Source organism: Doryrhamphus excisus, linkage group LG12, assembly GCF_037039965.1.
Source record: "Doryrhamphus excisus strain RoL-2023G ecotype Guam linkage group LG12, RoL_Dexc_Guam_v1.1, whole genome shotgun sequence".
In the NCBI taxonomy this organism is placed as follows: Eukaryota; Metazoa; Chordata; class Actinopteri; order Syngnathiformes; family Syngnathidae; genus Doryrhamphus; species Doryrhamphus excisus.
In genome coordinates, this window is record NC_136368.1 from 2,147,717 (window position 1) to 2,166,834 (window position 19,118).

Consider the following 19,118-nt stretch of genomic DNA (forward strand, 5'->3'; position numbering starts at 1 on the left):
TAATATAATTATATAATAATATAATAATTCTAATTTATATTTTATATATTTATATAATATATTAATAATATAATAATTCTAATTTATATTTTATATATTTATATAATATATTAATAATATAATAATTCTAATTTATATTTTATATATTTATATAATAATATTCATTCATTCGCTTTCGCGGGGGGTGCTGGGGCCTATCCCAGCTGTCTTCAGGCGAGAGACGGGGTTAATATAATAATAGTAATTCATGTAATTTATATAATATATAAAATGTATATATTATATATTTATATAATTATAATAATAATACAATAATATAACAATATAATAATTCTAATTTATATTTTATATATTTATATAATAATATAATTATTATATAATTAATATATAATATATTTATATAATAATATAATAATATTCATTCATTTTCAATTTTAGCGGGGTTAATATAACAATATAATAATTATAATTTATATTTTATACAATTATAATAATAATATAATAATTATAATTTGAGCCCCATTCTAGATACTGCCTTCATCTTATCCACTTTGTCCATTCACATATTCCACTGGGAAAGCCAAGTGTTCCCAAGCAGGAGATTTCATGACCGAAGAGGATTTTCAAGTTCTGGCTTCTCCTTGGCACGATCACTAGCCATGACTCCCGAAGGAGCCAAAGATTGTATTTGCTTACATACAGCGTATACACCCCAAACAGTCCCAATAGACCCTTAAATCGTGTATACATGTCATATTATATAAGTGTGTAGCAGGTGGTCTTGCTTACGAGCTCCATGAGGCGGCGCAGTTGTCCGACGCTCTCAGGGAGGCTCACTAGCTTGTTGTTGCTGGCGTTGAGGACCCGCAGCGGCAACGTGCACAGGCAAGCCGGCAGCGAGGCCAGCTGGTTCCGACTGCCGACAAAAAGAAGCGCGCATCTTTGTAGCATGCAGTCAATCGTACGGCGCTTCGTTAGCATCATCACGGTACGTACCTGAGGTTTAAGTAGGTGAGAGACTGCAGGCTGATAATGCTGTCAGGGATGGTCCTGATGCAGTTGTGATACAGGTTTAGCATCTCCAAGGCGACCAGATGGCAGACCTCCGAGGGGACGTCAGACAGACGGTTCTTAGACAAGTCTGCACGCACAGCGATGCTCCATTAGGTTTCATGTTTAAAGCATAGGAACAATAACGAAACAGTCTCATATGCAGTGTGTGATCATCGCCGCAACACCTCCACGCAACATAATTCAATTTACTGTCTCGCGCTTCATGTCAGTGAGATAACCAGCAGTGGCCTTGATGACATCACTTCCTATTCTGCGCTGCCTATTATTGTCGAGTAATGAGGCGTAACTGATGTTGTCACATTGTTTGCGGAGGAGCTCACATCACGTGTTTCGCTCACAGACCAGGAGTTCATTTCCTCTGCAGGCTACAAAAACATCCCTTTCCTTTCTGTAAAACGACGCCGTCAAAATAAAAGCTGTCACACGTGACTCTCACTTGCTGTTGATTATTTAGCCCCTCCCCCCGCCCCCCCCCGAGCAGACTAAGGCTGTGTCTCAAATGAAGTACTTCTGTCAGCACATTTGAATAAGTATACAATATACACTGTGTACTTGAGTATGTGATATTTGACAGTGCGCTGTCGCAGTTTTGGCGGACGATACTTGTCCTACAAATTATTGCTAAGAAATGCTATATGACAACGTTCCTTTCAGACTATTCATTCATTCATTCATGTAATGATAATATATTGCATAATAATGCGATTATGCGGTATCAAATTCCAGAGTATTTAACATTGCAATTGCAATGTTAAAAGCTTTTCAATAAATAAACAAAACAACTTTTTTAAAAAAATGGCCAATAAAAATAACATGGACTACCTTTTAGTCTATCTACTAGTCTCTTTCGCAAAAAATGTCAGAATCAGTGTCACTTTCGTTATAGTCTGAATATTGTCAAGAAAATAGAGACAGAATCTTCCAATAGCTCACATTGTAGATGTTTGCGAAGGGAGCCACAACAAAGACGCTGAAGAGCCACATGCGGCTCTGGAGTCCGTTTGGAACCTAAGGAACAGTTCCGGTGGTTGGATTTTGGGCTGGTACACGCACACCAAATTGAACCTGACGCCTCGACGTTACGACACAATCTTGGCAGCATCGGAGCCACGTCGGCAGCATTGCATCATGGGTCGCAAGGTCACAGGAAGTGATATTTTAAACAGTGCGCGTGAGGAACAAAGAGTCAGTCAGGCCCCGTTTTATCCTCCACGCAAAGAGTCGTCTGACTCAACTCTCAATATGCTGCTATTACTGGCAGACCGTGTGTGTGTGTGTGTGTGTGTGTGTGTGTGTGTGTGTGTGCTTAAACTAGCAAAACGACAGGCTTGTGTAGTTCCGTGCAGCCAGTAAAGCCAACAACCGCATGTCATCTCTTGAGTTATAAATAATCACTTTGTGTTACAAAATAACGTCTTCTAATAAAACATCGGCCATTGGTTAGCCATTGTCTGATACTGGTTTTGTTTTGTGCTGGCCGACTGTAACTGGTCTAGCGGCCTCGACTAGCCTGACTTCCTTTGCGGGCGACGTGGGTTGAGTCCCCACTCAGTACTGGTGTGGTCATGTGGTTCATTATGTGTTTCCTGTGCTTGACTGGCGACCAGTCCGGGGTTTAGTCTGCCTTTTGTCCAAAGTCAGCTGAGATAGAGTCCCTTAACCGGATAAGCAGTAGAAGATGGATGGATGGATGGATGAATGGATGGATGGAGAGATGGATGGATGGAGAGAGAACACAAACAATACTGATGTCGTTACGGTCGTTGTCATGGTTTCCCATTCAATGACATGTCACCACATATCGTGCACACAAACAACTGTTCCAGGATGTCCTGTATGCAAAAAAAACCCCCAAAACAAATAGGAAGTGATGTCACAACTGTCATGAGCCGAGTCACTGTGAATGCATGGCCTTTGACCTCACAGATGTGGTCGGCAGAATAATTAATTTCTTGGCTTCGTTGCAATAGAACAATGGCAGTTAGAGAGAAGGGTAGTGCTGTTTAAGATGGAGCTAATCCATGTGTTACAACAACCTTTTTTTTATTACAAATGTTGATCCGAAATTGATCTTTTGGAGGTTTTGGAGTATGAAAAAGGTGTACACGCTAGCAAGTCAGTTCTTCAAGACAACCGGGAAACAACAGAAACATATAAAGTGCAAATGTTGTCAGGGAGAGCCACGTCCAGAACGGGGTGGGTACGATCCCGGCACTTCCATGCGTGTGTGCGTGCTGCAGCTGCATCCTCCGCTTGTGCAGGAAGAGGCCAGCCTCCTCCCTGTAATAACAGACTTGACTGAGAGCAGCACAAAATCAGAAAAAACACTTCAATCTTGTTTTGATTGTTCATGGCCGCCGTGACGATGACGCTACAACAGCTGGTAACGGGCAAAAAAAAACAGACTCTTTAAGGAAGCTGAGGGGAAAAAAAGTGATAGAAAATAGGGACTCATGAGACAGATAGCGTCACAACACTGTGCTGCGTTTGTGGTCGCACACGCACATGCTGGAATGAGCCATCGCTGGCTGTATTTTTAGAACGTGTGGTAACATTGGAGGCCACAGGAGCAGAAGAATTCACATCACCGACGAGAGGATGTGATGCAGCCTGCAAATATCTTGGAGTCTCTCTCTCTAGGATGATTTTGGTGTAGAGTCTGTTCATCTCAATGAAAGTTTATCGCAAGGGGATATCTGGACACTTTTATGCTTTACGTAGTTAACCAATCCTAGTGGAAATATGGGGTAATAACTATAAAAGCAATCTTCACTCGCTAATTGTACTGCAAAAAAGGTCAGTAAGGATAATTCATCATGCCGCCTACAGAGAACATACTAACTCTAACTACTACTCTAACTAATACTAACTATTGTCTCTCGTTACTGCCCCCCTTTTTAAATAAAATAAAAATAAAAATAAAAATAAAAATAAAAATAAAATAAAAATAAAAATAAAAATAAAAATAAAAATAAAAATAAAAATAAAAATAAAAATAAAAATAAAATAAAGCTGGAGCTAATCCATGTGTGACAACAACCTTTTTTTATTACAAACGTCGATCTGAAATCAATCTTTTGGAGGTACGTTAAATTAAATTAAATTAAAATTTAATGTTTTTTTTCTCTCTTTCTTCTTCTTTTCTTGCTCTGGTCCAGCCGCTCCAAATTCGCATAACAAAAACACAAAATAACGCCAAATAAAATTTCATAGGACAGGGAAGGTATACCCCACACCTTTCCTGGCAGAGCAAATCTGTTTAGCATGTAAGGGCATTTAGAGCAACAATACTATCTGCCCCAGTGGCTGGCACAAAAAATAAATATATAATACTAATATAATAAATAAATTAATATTTTATAATTTCCCCCCAAATTCAATTTTTTCCATTCCATTTTTTTTTAATTTACACGAAATTTACCAGAGTGTGTGCTCTTGGGGTTAGTAAAAGAAAAATCCTATTTATCAGGTCTATGCAAGGGATGACTGTACTTGTTTATCAATATCAATAGGGACACCCGGTACTCTGCAAGCAGTCTTGGTTTGCTTGTTTGGTTTACACTAAATAGGAACCGCAGCAGAATAGGGTTTAACCAAAGAAAAAGTGACAAATGCGAATAGCCTACGGGGGCTGAGACCATCCAAGCGATCTGAATTCACACACATGACAGCGTTCACACTCGAGCAAACAAAGAGCAGCAACCTTCTTCATCCTCCAGTAGATTTATTTGCCTCCAAATGTCCTCCCGTTGCTGCGGGCGGGCAGTGGGGGACAGCGTGTACAGTTACACAATTACAGCTAAGTGATGACAAGTTGATTCTGTGCCCTCTTTCAGGGAGCACGCACACACACACGCACACACACACACACACACACACACACACACAATGCGACATCAGCATTTACAGCCAGCAAAGTCAATCATGAATAAATGATTCTTTCTTAACGTGTCGTGCCTCCTCGCTGTGCTCCACAAGGAGCGCCTTGAAGCCAGAGTTATGTAACAGCGAGCCGAGCACTTCCAGTGCACGTCCGCCCACGTTCCGTGATCAGCAGCTTCCTACGGGGGTGGTTAAGGTCCCTTTTTGGACAAACAATCTGTGTGTTTATTTCCGCCTTTGATATGAATACGGATTTCAATGCGAGGCCCTTTGGAGTCCTCGCTCCTTCCTCCTCGCTCGTCCCACTTTCCGCCGACCCGGGAAGAGAAAGTAGGGCATGAATAGAACACCCGGAGAGATCAGTCCACTTCCCGGTCATTACACCGCCACCTCGTTAGCCGCCACTGCGAGTGCGACTTGGCTTTTGTTTTCAAAACGAGTCGCGAGTCAACAAAAATGACTTCACAAGGTCACGTGACCCAGTTACACGAGACTACAACAGGAAGCAGGAAAAGGTGATGGTGAGGACCTGAGGGACGACATTAACGGGATTAAGATGGCTCGGCCTGGGAACCCAGCGGGCACAGTCAAGCGACACGTGTATAAAAGTAAACGCGTCGATGATGCTGACGGCTAAGCAAAATGTGGGTCAGTGATGGGGGGGGCGAGGGTCGCTGTAGGAGATGGCTCAACGAATCGACCCTCCATCCCGACAATTCTCCGTACATGCAGAGGTGAGTTGCTAATGGCGCTCATCTTAGTGTTGACAACATATAAATGCAGGAGTGCAGCAGCGACTGTACACTAGGTGGCAGTAAAGCTCCCCTGGCCTCATTGATATAAATAAATACAAATCTATGCTGTGAGGAAGCTGCACATGTATATTTTACACAGAAAAAAAAATTCAGAGACGACTTAAAAGCATGTTTCGGCTTGTTTGACTTAAAGCCAATATCACGTGTGTGAACATATGATAACGCTTATTTATGTATGCTGCTGTGAGCTTCATGGTGTATTAGGATAAGCCTGAAGTGATGCGCTATGGAGAGAGACTGTGTGTGTGTGTGTGTGTCGGGCTGATTTTGGCCTACATTTGGAAGCATGGGGGTGGGGGGGACAAGAGAGACTGCTCCTGTTTATTTATTGAAAGGGATTTGGCGTCTGTCAGATTTGGAATCGCCGCCGTCGTCGCAGACGTCTTCTTCACACGTAGAGGTTGTCTTTCAGTCTAAACTCGACACATTTTATTTATCTTTGGAAAGCTCCTTCGTGTCCGTGTTTTCTTCCACACGCATCCTAATGAGATCCAATACGACAGCTGAAAAATTCAATCTGTACTAGGGGTCTATGGTACACGTATTCGTACTCTGGATTACTGAACCAATTTTCCACTTGGTACACATTCACTGTGGGACAGGAAGTGTAACCAACTTAAACCAAAACAGACTCTAACCAAAACAAGTTTTCTCATAGAATTAATTGGAAATCCAATTAATCAATTCCAAACACCCACAAACTTTAACACCCTATATAGACAATAATTACAGTTTTATGTGCAGAAAAATGGATGGAGGAGTTAAGAGGCACGTTCAAATCCGCCATGCCTAACAACGTCTTTCCCCCTGTTTTTGTTTTCAAATTTTCAAACCAGCTTCTGCTTGCCATTTGTCAACAGACTCACTCGTTGCAGCCGTGTTCTTCCGTAGACCCACACGCCTGACCTCTGAAACAGCGGCTGTGTTCGAAACCGCATACTAACTACGACATACTTACTTCCATGCCCATACTATCCACACTCCATACTGCATACCCAATCCATCAATCACATGATTACATGATAACCCAGAATGCATTGCACTCCTACCCGAGCCGAAATCGGACAGGCTAAAGCTGATTTGACTTCAGTTCTAAACTCTTTAAATACATAACTTGATTGCGATTTTTTAAAAATCGTGCGAGAAAGTGGCCGTTTAGATCCCGAGTGTGCCATTTATTTGTCCAAATACCAAGCGTTTACAATTTCGTTCAGACGAATTCGGCAAAATTTAAGCTAGCCGAAGTGAGCAACGCACTTCAGGTTATTTTCACAAAATAAAACACCCCTTACTTTTCTCAGAGATGAAAAAACATAGTGATAAATCACTGCTTTTACTTTGAAAACAACTAGCAAGATATCCTGCTTGACACCGCCGTTTGGTCAGTGCTCAGTGTTCAGCCAATGTTTATTTTTTTTGCGGTCACGTCACGTTGTGTTGTGTTGCATCCTGGGTAATTTGGGTATGAGTAGTAAGCTGATGATACATACTCAACATTTCTGGCGAATGCAGTACACATCCGGGAACTTACTGTCAGTATAGACATACTGCATACTCAAAGAATTAGTATGAGTAGTAGGTAAATATGCGGTTTTGAACACAGCCAGGGTCTCCTGTTAGCTACCGCTAGCCATTGATCCACACCAGCAACAATTTCTCAACGTCTTCACTGGTTTGTGGCGTATTTTCTGTTAACACGGTTACGTGTTCTTGGTTTCCATGAGAGGAAACGTTTCTTCGCCATAGTCTCTTGGAAACAATGAGCTTGGGTGTGGTCACTTCCTGTCTCTTCATGTTAGCTTCACAGCTAGCTAGCCTGGCCGACCCATTAAAGGTCCCTTGCACCACATGCTGGTGCCCAGTAGAAATAATATGATAACTCCCATTATTACAACACACTAGGATCCAAGCATGTTAGTAGAAATGGAACCCGAAGAGGAAACAAGGAATGAGGATTCCAGCAAGTCTGTTTCGGCTACTGTATCATTACCTTCAGGTGTGTACCTTCAGGAGCACTGGGCAAGGTGGACCTGCCTCTTAAGACCCGTCTCACGTTACATTCCTGGGAACTCACTGCTTCCTTCCCAATGTGGGTGTATGGGTGTGCGCATGTGTGTGTGAGAGGGAAGGTAAGGAAACAAGGGAAGGAAACATGGCAGGTCCTCATAGGGCGTGTTTCAATGACAACAAGTACACACATTTGCACGCTCACCCCATTTCCGCTGCATGCTTGGCTTGACACGGCTCTGTTCGCTATGATCTGATACAACCTTGGTGATGCAGCTTTTGAAAGTTTACAGCAAAAATATTGAAATATAAACACCCACGCTAACATTAGCTTACCCTCAAATGGTGCATTTCTGTACTTCTACCTTTGACTACATGAGCGTGACCTGACTGAAAGGTAGGCCAAAATGCAGTGCACCGTCAGTAGCTGGGATGTTGCACCACTCAACACTGTTAAAAGAGTTGACTGTGCAGCACTGGGCACATACTATCCTCACTAGTCCCCGTCTTGGCTACGCAGCAGAAGGGGGGGGGCACAAAATGGCGTATTTCAAGCAAGGTGTGTGTGCAATGCCAAAAACAAGGAAAATCTAATTCATTGTCAATTATTGTGCCATCAAGAAGTTGAGGAAAAAAGCTGGCAGATATTTAATTCTGTGAGCCAAATGTTGGTAAGGGTAATGGTAATGGTAATGGTAATGGTAATGGTAATGGTCCACATGTCCAAAAGGAGTAGGAAGAAGCTAAGCTTATTAAATCCTACCCCTCCATCTGGTACTTTTACAATCAGTAACTGTTACATTTGTTCACTTCCTGCTTTCCTAATATAGTTTAAGTTTAAAAAAAAATTTAATTCTTAAATTTTATTATAAAATTGTTTTTATTATTATTTTTTGACCATCCAATGACATAATGGGTACCATAGTAACGGTCAATATAGTGATATGTATAGCACATCATGACTGGTTCAAGACTCTTCATCCTTGTATTTAGCAAACATCAACATCTTCCCTGAGATCATATTTCTCCTCTCTTGTAGAGAAGTATCGGATGACATTTTTAGCTAATTGCTTATTTTTAGCCTTATGCATTATTTTAGCTGTTTGAAGATGAACTATATCAGCAAGTTGAAGTATTTGTGATTTTACAAATAAGGAGTTAGTATGTTCTGTTCTGTAGGCGGCATTATGAATTATCCTTACTGACCTTTTTTGCAGTACATTTAGCCAGTGAAGATTGCTTTTATAGTTATTAGCCCATATTTCCACACAATAAGTAAGATATGGTAGAACCAGAGAGCAATAAAGAGTGTGGAGTGATTGAAATATTTCTTGGCCACCTTATGTTGTATATTTATAATATGAGGTTTGTTGGCAATAATTCTTGAAAGCTTGTAATTTACTCAGAAGAAGCAGCAGCAGGTACATGTTGTACGCAACAATAATCATTATGAAACAGCAGTACACTGAAAAAAGCTGCACAGTACAGTGTACACAGTATACTTACCGGAGTGTACCGATGTTAAGTACAGTATCTTATTTCACAGTCTCAACATTACTGCAGGGATCCCTTTTTCTTGTTGCCCTCAGTCTCCTCTCTAATAATGCGCCTCTAAATGTGGAATAGTAAATACTAGACAGCCTCGTTATCCTCGCTTGTACTTTGTTAGCATGTCTCATCCTGCCTGCAGCGTCTAACTACTAGACTGTTTGCTTCCCTCGCAATGATGCGTTTAAGAGAAAGTCACACGCTTCAAAGAGAACACACAAGACGACTTAGTGGCCGGTTTAAATGTTTTGATGACGCAGTCCAAACTGGAGCTAAAGGTTTTTGTGTGAGAGCGTTTGAGGCATAGAGGCTGACTACAAAAATAAAACATCATTCCCAGACGGTGAAAGAGAGATGTTATCTGTTGGGTACGTTTCTTGAGACCGCGAGCCAAACAAAGTCTGTGTTGTGTGCCAGATGTTGCAACAAGGTAAGCGACACTGATTTCCAGTAAATACGCATGCAGGACAAACTGCCACACGCTGCACAAATGGCAGGTATTGTGTTGAGCTAGCGACACACTAAACTGCACTAAACTGCTTTCTGTTTCACAGAACAGAAACAACAGGCAAAGGTTCTAAAAGGTTCTACAAGTTCTTCAGAGACAACATACAGTATAGTATGTATGTACAAATAGAAGTATTTGAGGTATAAGTATGACCTCAAAACATCTGATGAGGATTTTGTTGTTGACAATTTGGGACAAAAAAATAGGAGCTTGAGGTTCAAGACAACAGAGAACGGACTCGCCAGGTTTTTGCTGACATCATGTGCTCCGTCATGGCGGTCAGTGTTGACACTTGCCTCGGGAATGGAGGCCACCATGAGGCGGACCGAGACCCACCTCTCAGGCGGTCTCGGCCCCCTGGTTGATCCCGTTCCTGGGAGGTTCACCAAAGGTCACCAACCTTTTGGTGACCACGGACCCTCAAGACTCCTTCCTCGACGTCAAGATAAAAACCTGCACTGTTGTGTTTTTTTACACTGTTAGCATATTTTGTTATATAGCTTAATATCTATCTACTGTGGGCTCTAACTTCCTTAATATTTGAGTGGTTAGCGCGCAGGTCACACAGCTAGGAGACCCGGGTTCGATTCCACTCTCGGCCATCTCTGTGTGGAGTTTGCATGTTCTCCCCGTGCATGCGTGGGTTTTTTCGGGTTTCCTCCCACATTCCAAAAACATGCTAGGTTAATTAGCAACTCCAAATTGTCCATAGGTATGAATGTGAGTGTGAATGGTTGTTTGATCGCGCTAACACGAACGTGTGTTTCGGTAGCATATGCCCATCCATCTATTTTCTGTACCGCTTATCCTCATGAAGGTCGCAGGCATGCTGGAGCCTATCCCAGCTGTCTTCGGGCAACACCCCGGACTGGTGGCCAGCCAATCACAGGGCACATATAGACAAACAACCATTCACACTCACATTCATACCTATGGACAATTTGGAGTCGCTAATTAACCTAGCATGTTTTTGGAGGAAACCGGAGTACCAGTGTGGCCTGCGAGGTAACCACTCCTCCACCGTGCAGCCCTGTAGCATATGTACTAAGTCCAAATCACAGGAAAACGTTTCCAACAGCCGCGCCGTTATGACGTCACAGAGCACTCAGGTTGATAGCACGTCCGACTGACTCCTTTGTTGTCGTATGTCTAACTGACTCCTCTGTTGTGTTTTTGAGTCAACTGACTCCCCCCGTTCCTGCTGTTTTGAGACCGGGAATCGACGGGGAATTCCACAGGATCATCGTACATTTCCACAACATTCCACGACACGCACAACGACAACAAGTTGACTTCACAGCATCAGCGGTTGTTACGACGGACCATTACAGGTTCGAGTGCCTCTCTAAAGAGCCAGTCTTCCTACCTGCCTCCACCGTGTCGCTCAGGTCGTGGTTGGCTGCTGTCCGGGGGAACTCCTTGAGTTTTCGGGCGCTGAGATTGAGCGCCCCGCTGACTGCCGCTTCCTCCAGCGCCCGTTCCAAGCCCCGGTTGGGTGGCGCGGGGCCGTTGCTGAGGCTCTGGCCGGACGGAGGAGAGCCGAGTTGGGAAGCGAGGGGCGGAGAGCGGGCCGACTCCGGTCCTTGCGTCGCCATGGTGCTTCGCCCTCGGTGCTCCGCGGCGTGTGGGTGGATGTCTTTCGTCCGCCAGACAACGTAGTCCGCGCGGTCAGATGTCTGCTCCAAGCTCGCTGTTTAGTGGCATCAGAAGCATAACATGCATAGCAAGCAGCGACAGCGACACATCCGGCCATTGCTTTTTCCAAAGTAAAATGACCGGAACTGCATCGACTCTATTGGGAGTCCTTACTGCATATATGTAGTTGTGATAACACGAAGTAGGAGCAGATCATAGGAAGCAATATCACAAAGATTATAGGTTTGGATGTGCTAAAAGTTAAAAAATCATGTGTTATTATTAGCATGCCATGAATTAAATGTAAACATTTATTTTTTTATTTTGAAGGTCTGGTTTGTTGTCAAGCACATGCCCACTGCGGCTGCACACTAAACAGCAGAGCTCAGAAAACCTGGCCAACGACGACATCTAGCGCATATAATTCGCACTACATGTTGTGTGGTGCGTGTGTCTGCGTGGAGCTTCCACATGATACATTTCCAGTCAGTCCACTTTACTCTGCAGCCAAAACAATGAACGTCACGCAGCTGCACAGAAGGTTTGAGGCCTATTAGGCCCTAAAATGTTCTTAAGCCCCCATAAATAACTTGATATTTTTTATTTATTTTTATTTTTTTTACAAAACAAATCTCTGACAAATACAGTATGTGAACTACTAGTATATTTGTGCTTGAAAGTGCTTAATTTAGCTCAAGAATATGTTAAAAAAGCTATTTTTCAGGTTGTATTATTTCTTCAGGGGGCTTCAGCCCCCCTAAAATGTTCTTAACCCCCCCTAAATAATTAGATATAGGCTAATACTAGCCTACTACTCATACTACTACTACTACTAGTGATAATGATAGATGATAATAATAATGTTAATGTTTGTTCGTTATTTCTACTACATTCATTCATATCCTGTACACGCACTGGCATACAATGATGAAACTGGTCTGCCAATCAGGTGTGTGAAGATGACAACCCTCCCGCTGTAGCCCATCCCCAACTCACATTTTTATTTTTATTTTTATTTTTATTTTTATTTTTATTTTTATTTTTATTTTTATTTTTATTTTTATTTTTATTTTTATTTTTATTTTTATTTTTATTTTTATTTTTATTTTTATTTTTATTTTTATTTTTATTTTTATTTTTATTTTTATTTTTATTATAACCTAGCATGTTTTTGGAATGGGGGAGGAAACCGGAGTCACCGGAAAAAACCCACACATGCACGGGGAGAACATGCAAACTCCACACAGAGAGGGTGGAATCAAACTCGGGTCTCCTGTGGCCTGCGTGCTAACCACTCATCTGCCTTGCAGCCTATTTTTATTTGACTATATAAAATATTATTTAATAATTTTCTTTTTATTTCTAATTTTTATTATTCTGTCATTCAGACCAGATTACTTGTCACAAATAATATTTTGTTGCCAGTTAAAGCACAGGAGAAATAAACTGGAGAAAAATTGCAGCAGTGTTTTTTTATTATTTTTGTATTTTTTTTTTACAGTTGAACTGTTTCAATGAAAGGAAGCGACACACAATGCTTTCACAATCATAAATGACACCAATTCACATATAATGTTTATGTGCTAAATGGCAAAAAGAGTGCAGTTCATCCAGGCTTACAGTATGTTGTCCCCCCAGGAGCCAGGCTGCAGGATGCGCAGAGTGACAACCCGTCTAACAGCTCTTCTAAACCAGGGATAGAACAAGGCATAGATCAACGGGTTTAAACAGGAGTTAAATTCAAATAAATAAAGGACATATTTAGAAAATGAAGGCATTGTTTCGTTGCCGCTTGCCAGGGTGAAAATATAATACGGACAAAAACACATGAGAAAAACCAGGACCAGGACACCAAGAGTCCTGGCTGCCTTCAACTCTGATGTTTTTGCTCTGACAGAGACTGGATGTTGTAGTTTGACTGATGTAACATGAGAACGCATGGCTCGGGCCTGAGACACAGCAACCACAAACACTCTCATGTACAGCGTGATGATGATGCTGAGAGGAAGGAGCACGGTCACGACAAGGTCAACAACTCCTGCATAGTAGTCGATACCGAACAAACACTCTCCGTGACATGATTTATACTTCCCAGGATGAGCCAGCAGTTCCTTCAAGATGATGCTACAGTAGAAAAAAGAAGAGAACCAACAGAGACAAACACAAAGCTGAACCCTTTTCACAGTGACTTTGGTGTTATAATGCAGAGGATCACAAATAGCCACATAACGGTCAGCTGATATCAGCACCATGTTTCCTACTGAGACCGACGTCGCCAGGAAGGACACATAGAACCACAGCGAACAAAGAACATCACCAAGAGTCCAGCAGGACGTTCTGGCGTATATTTCAGCCGGTATCGCCAGGAGGCCCACCAGAAAGTCAGAGATACTGAGAGAGAGGAGGAGGAAGTTGGTTGGAGTGTGGAGCTGCCTGGAAACAAAGAAGAAAATAAAGCAGATAATATTAAAAAAAAATGGATGAAAGAGTTCTAACAACAACAAGAACAAGGACAATTTCAGACAAATCAAAACAAAAAAATATGTGCCTGAAATGGGAGATAGAGATGATAACCAGAAGATTTAGAACCACAGTGAAGATACAGATGATGGACAGCAAAACAGTCAAAACAACACTTTCAGACCAATGAGACGTGGGCTTCCTGCAGGAGATGTTGATGAGTTGTGGGAAGCAGAACTCTGATCGGTCCTCCTTCTCCATCATCAAGAAGAAGAAGAAGAAGAAGAGAAGAGAAGCTGGAGCTCTGTCGGCTTTCCGTCTCAACCTCTGTCTTATACCGTTCATCTGCCATCATCCGACCTCGTGTACCTCCCCCAAGCAAATCTTATTGGGTCAAAGCAAGCCGGTATGATGTCATGCTGGTTTTGTAACCTGAAAACATGTCAAGAAATATAATAGTAATATTACATAATAATTATATAAAGTAATATCAGCAATACGTTCAATGTGAATGTCATAATAACGGTAATGCTGTCATTCTAAACACACCCAAAGAGGCTAATTCGAAGAGATGGAACATTTCCAGATGGTTTGATGGTTGATGCTTAAGTGTGACGTCAAGATCTGGGTGGCGTAGAAGGGGAACTTCACGTTTTGGGGGAAATTTTGTCCATCATTTACCACCTTTATGCGAAACATGAACCAATAATGCCAGTTAATATGAGCTAGCTAACAATGCACATCATGTATTTCGACTACAAAAAAAAAAATCCCTCTAACAATGTTTTATATACATGCTGTGATCATGCATGATAACATGGTAGAACATGTAATACTTCAATATTTACTTCAATATTTTGCCTTATACTCCGGTTTCCTCCCCCCTTCCAAAAACATGCTAGGTTAATTGGCGACTCCAAATTGTCCATAGGTATGAATGTGAGTGTGAATGGTTGTTTGTCTATATGTGCCCTGTGATTGGCTGGCCACCAGTCCAGGGTTTACCCCGCCTCTCGCCCGAAGACAGCTGGGATAGGCTCCAGCACCCCCCGCGACCCTCGTGAGGAAAAACCGGTAGAAAATGAATGAATGGATTTACCATCTTTATATGAAACCTGAACCAATAATGCCAGTTAATATGAGCTAGCTAACAATGCACATCATGGGGACTCACCTATTTTGACTACAAAACTCTCTAAAAAAATCCCTCTAACAATGTTTTATGTACATGCTGTGATCATGCATGATAACATGGTAGAACATGTAATACTTCAATACTTACTTCAATATTTTGCCTTATACTCCGGTTTCCTCCCCCCTTCCAAAAACATGCTAGGTTAATTAGCCACTCCAAATTGTCCATAGGTATGAATGTGAGTGTGAATGGTTGTTTGTCTATATGTGCCCTGTGATTGGCTGGCCACCAGTCCAGGGTGTACCCCGCCTCTCGCCCGAAGACAGCTGGGATAGGCTCCAGCATCCTCGTGAGGATAAGCAGTAGAAAATTGATTAATTAACCAGTTAATTGGTTATTTTTAGCCTTATGAGAACATGCAAACTCCACACAGAGATGTCCGAGTGTGGAATTGAACTCGGGTCTCTGAGCTGTGAGGCCTGCACGCTAACCACTCGTCCACCGTGCAGACCCTCCACCAAATTTTGAATTTGAAGCTGGTGGCAGTGGCTAATAAAAAAAAGAATAATCACATAAAAAACTATTAATTGCTGTTTTGGGGTCTATTTTTACAAATATTTTGGACTAATAATCTGCCATAGCTACGGGCCTGCCAATCAGAATCAGAATCAGAATCAGAAAAGGTTTATTGCCATGTATGATGAAACACATACTAGGAATTTGTTTTGGTATAGTAGGTGCAGACACATCTATTAAAAAAGAGTGAAAAATACAAAATATGAAAAATACAAAATATACAGAATAACAGTATAAATATATGTACACAGTCTGTTTTTGTTTGTTATTTCGGAAGTGCAGTCTGATTGTTTTTGTTTTCTGATTGTGATGTAAACAAAGAACAAGTGACTACTATTGGTGGGTTATTTCGTGTCTACTGGGTTCTAATAATCTTAATAATGTAAATAACTCGTTAATGCCACTAACTAACTTACTAATGTTAACTTTTGTTGTAATTCACACACAAGCACCAGAGCAAGAATGCCTTGGAATCACCGTGGAGCATCCCCACACAGTCCCACAGAGTCTAACACTATTTTAGAACTTCATTCTTGCACACTTCTCTAGTCTGTTCATTCTGGAACCCACGAGATGCATTCAAGGACACTCCGATCATCGTAGAAACGCCTTTCTAATGCGCGTGTGTGTGTGTGTGTAAATAAACATGACGAACAAGAAAAACATGAAGTGGGTGTTCTCACTCACTTTTCCACTCTTAATTTGGACGTACAATTCGCTACATTGCAAGCGTCACGGTCGGGCTTGGGAGCTTTACAGTGCGACCCCAGGATGCAGAGATTAGGACCAAATGCAGGTAAAACGTTGAATTTTATGAAAAATAATGGCAGCAGCAGGATAAAGCAACACAGGAAGCAGACGGACAAATGATAATGATCCCACGCCGGGAGAAGCACACACCTGAACTAAATACAAACAGAAATTAGGGACGGGTGTGGGTGATGAGGGCAACGAAGGCGGACATGGCAAAACAGGAAGTCATACAAAATAAGAGTGTTAAAATGGAAACTAAAGCCCAAGAAGGTAACTTAAGCAAAGTGCCACGCAGGAGCCTACACAGGGCATGACAGCAAGGACGTAGTATGAGAATTAAAAGGCACAATTAGCCACTCCAAATTGTCCATAGGTATGAATGTGAGTGTGAATGGTTGTTTGTCTATATGTGCCCTGTGATTGGCTGGCCACCAGTCCAGGGTGTACCCCGCCTCTCGCCTGAAGACAGCTGGGATAGGCTCCAGCACCACTGCAACCCTCGTAAGGAAAATGAATGAATGAATTATCTTTATTTGATATTTACACACTTTATTTTCATGTTTTAATCACAAATATCCAATGTGGTAGCTAACACAAACATGCATTGACTTTCATTTCTAAATCGAAGGAAGGCTTTAACTCGAAATAATGTTGGCCTCACAGGAGCCGGGCTGCAGTATGTGCAGGGTGACGATGTGTCGAACGGCTTTTCTAAACCAGGGATAGAACAAGGCATAGATCAGCGGGTTTACGCAGTAGTTCAAACTATACAAATAAAGAACATATTGAGCAAATGATGAAATGATTATTTTGTCACCTGTGAGAGTAACAATGTAATACGGACAGAAACACACCAGAAAGACAAGGACCAGGACACCAAGAGTCCTGGCGGCCTTCAGCTCGGATTTCTTTGCTTTAACTGAATATTGTATCGTGACTGATGTAACATGAGAACGCATGGCTCGGGCCTGAGACACAGCAACCACAAACACTCTCATGTACAGCGTGATGATGATGCTGAGAGGAAGGATGAAGTTCACAACAATGTCCACAACACCCGCATAATAATCAATAACAAAGACACACTCTCCGTAGCAGGAAATGTACTTCCCAGGATGGACCAGCTGGTCCTTCAAGATGATGCCACAGTAGACGAAAGAGAAGAACCAACAGAGACAAACACAAAGCTGAACCCTTTTCACAGTGACTTTGGTGTTATAATGCAGAGGATCACAAATAGCCACATAACGGTCAGCTGATATCAGCACCATGTTTCCTACTGACGCAAACATGATTATAAAAGACATGAAATTATACAAGAAGCACAGCGCATCACCGAGAGTCCAGCAGGAAGTTCTCATGTAGATGTCACCAGGCCACACCAGGAGGCCCACCAGAAAATCAGAGACAGCGAGAGAGAGGAGGAGGAGGTTGGTGGGAGTGTGGAGCTGCCTGGAAGAATAAAAGAAAGAAGAATAAAAAAGACAACATTCATACTTAGTGTACTGAAAAGTTTGGTGAAAAGATACTGTCCACTATTTGGCAAACATGGTGGACAAATCCGGAATAAAAATATATGCCTGAAGTGGGAGATTGAGATGATGACCAGCAGGTTGAGAACCACAGTGAAGAAACAGATGATGGACAGCAGAACAGTGAAAAGAACACCTTCAGACCAATGAGACGTGGGCTTCCTGCAGGAGATGTTGATGAGTTGTGGAAAGCAGAGCTCTGATTGGTCCTCCTTCTCCATCATCAAGAAGAAGAAGAGTGGAGAGCTCTGACATCTTTGTGTCTAAACCTCACTCTTATACATGTCATCTGTTGTCATCCAACCTAGAGTACCTCCCCCAAGCAGAAACTGTTATTGGGTCTATGTTTATGATGTCGTCATAGCAGCAGTGGGGGGGGGGGGGGGGGGGCGGGGTGTCACACATCAATCAGTTGTGTTGTTCATTCTAGCATGAACTGCACAAAGATGTCCTCCTCAAACGTCATTATACACCTAAAGGGAGGAAATTACGAAGAACCGCATTCTCAGACCGCACAGACGGAAAATAGAACAGAGGATGCAGAACAATAACATGAAAGAAGAGGTCAAAGTTCACATGCCTGGAAGAGAGGCACCCACATTGAAAGGGAAGAGAAGGCAAAACCAGCTCAAGCAGTTTTAAAGCAGCCAATCCCACAACTCCAAGTAATGGTAATGGCAATGGTAATGGTAATGGTAATGATAATGGTAATGGTAATGGTAATGGTAATGGTAATGGTAATGGTAATGGTAATGGCAATGCCAATGGTAATGGTAACGGTAACGGTAACGATAACGATAACGATAACGGTAATGGTAATGGTAATGGTAATGGCAATGGTAATGGTAATGGTAATGATAATGGTAATGGTAATGGTAATGGTAATGATAATGGTAATGGTAATGGTAATGGTAATGGTGATGGTGATGGTAATGGTAATGGTAATGGTTATGTTTTAATTTCATTTGAACATGCATCAGATTACAATTGAGTGCATCCCATAATCAGTTCCCAGTTCCACATGTCCAAAAGGAGTAGGAAGAAGCAAAGCTTATTAAATCCTACCCCTCCATCTGGTACTTTTACAATCAGTAACTGTTACATTTGTTCACTTCCTGCCTTTCTACGTAATATCATTTAAGTTTTTTAATTGTTTTAAATAATTAATTTTAATTTTAATTTTAATTTTAATT

General features: G+C 41.8%; 2 protein-coding genes and 1 pseudogene across 6 annotated transcripts in view; all 3 read right to left on the reverse strand.

Annotated features, from left to right (window-relative positions):
• Positions 1–11,575, reverse strand: part of lrch1 (leucine-rich repeats and calponin homology (CH) domain containing 1) — a 28,543-nt gene extending 16,968 nt beyond the window's left edge. For 2 of the 5 annotated variants that reach the window (XM_078795424.1, XM_058081877.2), the window contains exons 1-3: positions 11,201–11,574; positions 997–1,141; positions 790–916 (exon numbers count right to left, since the gene is read on the reverse strand). In XM_078795424.1, coding sequence (XP_078651550.1) covers positions 790–916; positions 997–1,141; positions 11,201–11,429 — 501 coding nt within the window. In that variant the 5' untranslated portion in view covers positions 11,430–11,574. Of the gene's footprint in view, positions 1–789; positions 917–996; positions 1,142–11,200 lie in introns of all 5 variants that reach the window. The other 3 variants (XM_058081879.2, XM_058081880.2, XM_078795423.1) reach the window with 3 other exon arrangements.
• A 1,359-nt stretch (positions 11,576–12,934) lies between these two features.
• Positions 12,935–14,193, reverse strand: LOC131135751 (trace amine-associated receptor 1-like; annotated as a pseudogene).
• A 2,835-nt stretch (positions 14,194–17,028) lies between these two features.
• LOC131135922 (trace amine-associated receptor 13c-like) lies at positions 17,029–18,149 on the reverse strand. Its single transcript, XM_058082343.2, has 2 exons — positions 17,974–18,149; positions 17,029–17,845 (listed from the first exon to the last, which is right to left on the reverse strand). The coding sequence occupies exons 1-2, from the start codon at positions 18,147–18,149 to the stop codon at positions 17,029–17,031; spliced, it is 993 nt and encodes a 330-aa protein (XP_057938326.2).
• Positions 18,150–19,118: the final 969 nt, after the last annotated feature.

Excerpts from the sequence above, each read along its gene's own strand:
- LOC131135922 (XM_058082343.2), bottom strand. The coding sequence starts at position 18,149 with ATGATGGAGAAGGAGGACCAATCAGAGCTCTGCTTTCCACAACTCATC. Across the intron at positions 17,846-17,973 it reads ATCTCAATCTCCCACTTCAG|GCAGCTCCACACTCCCACCA; the intron begins GCATATATTTTT and ends TTATTCTTCCAG.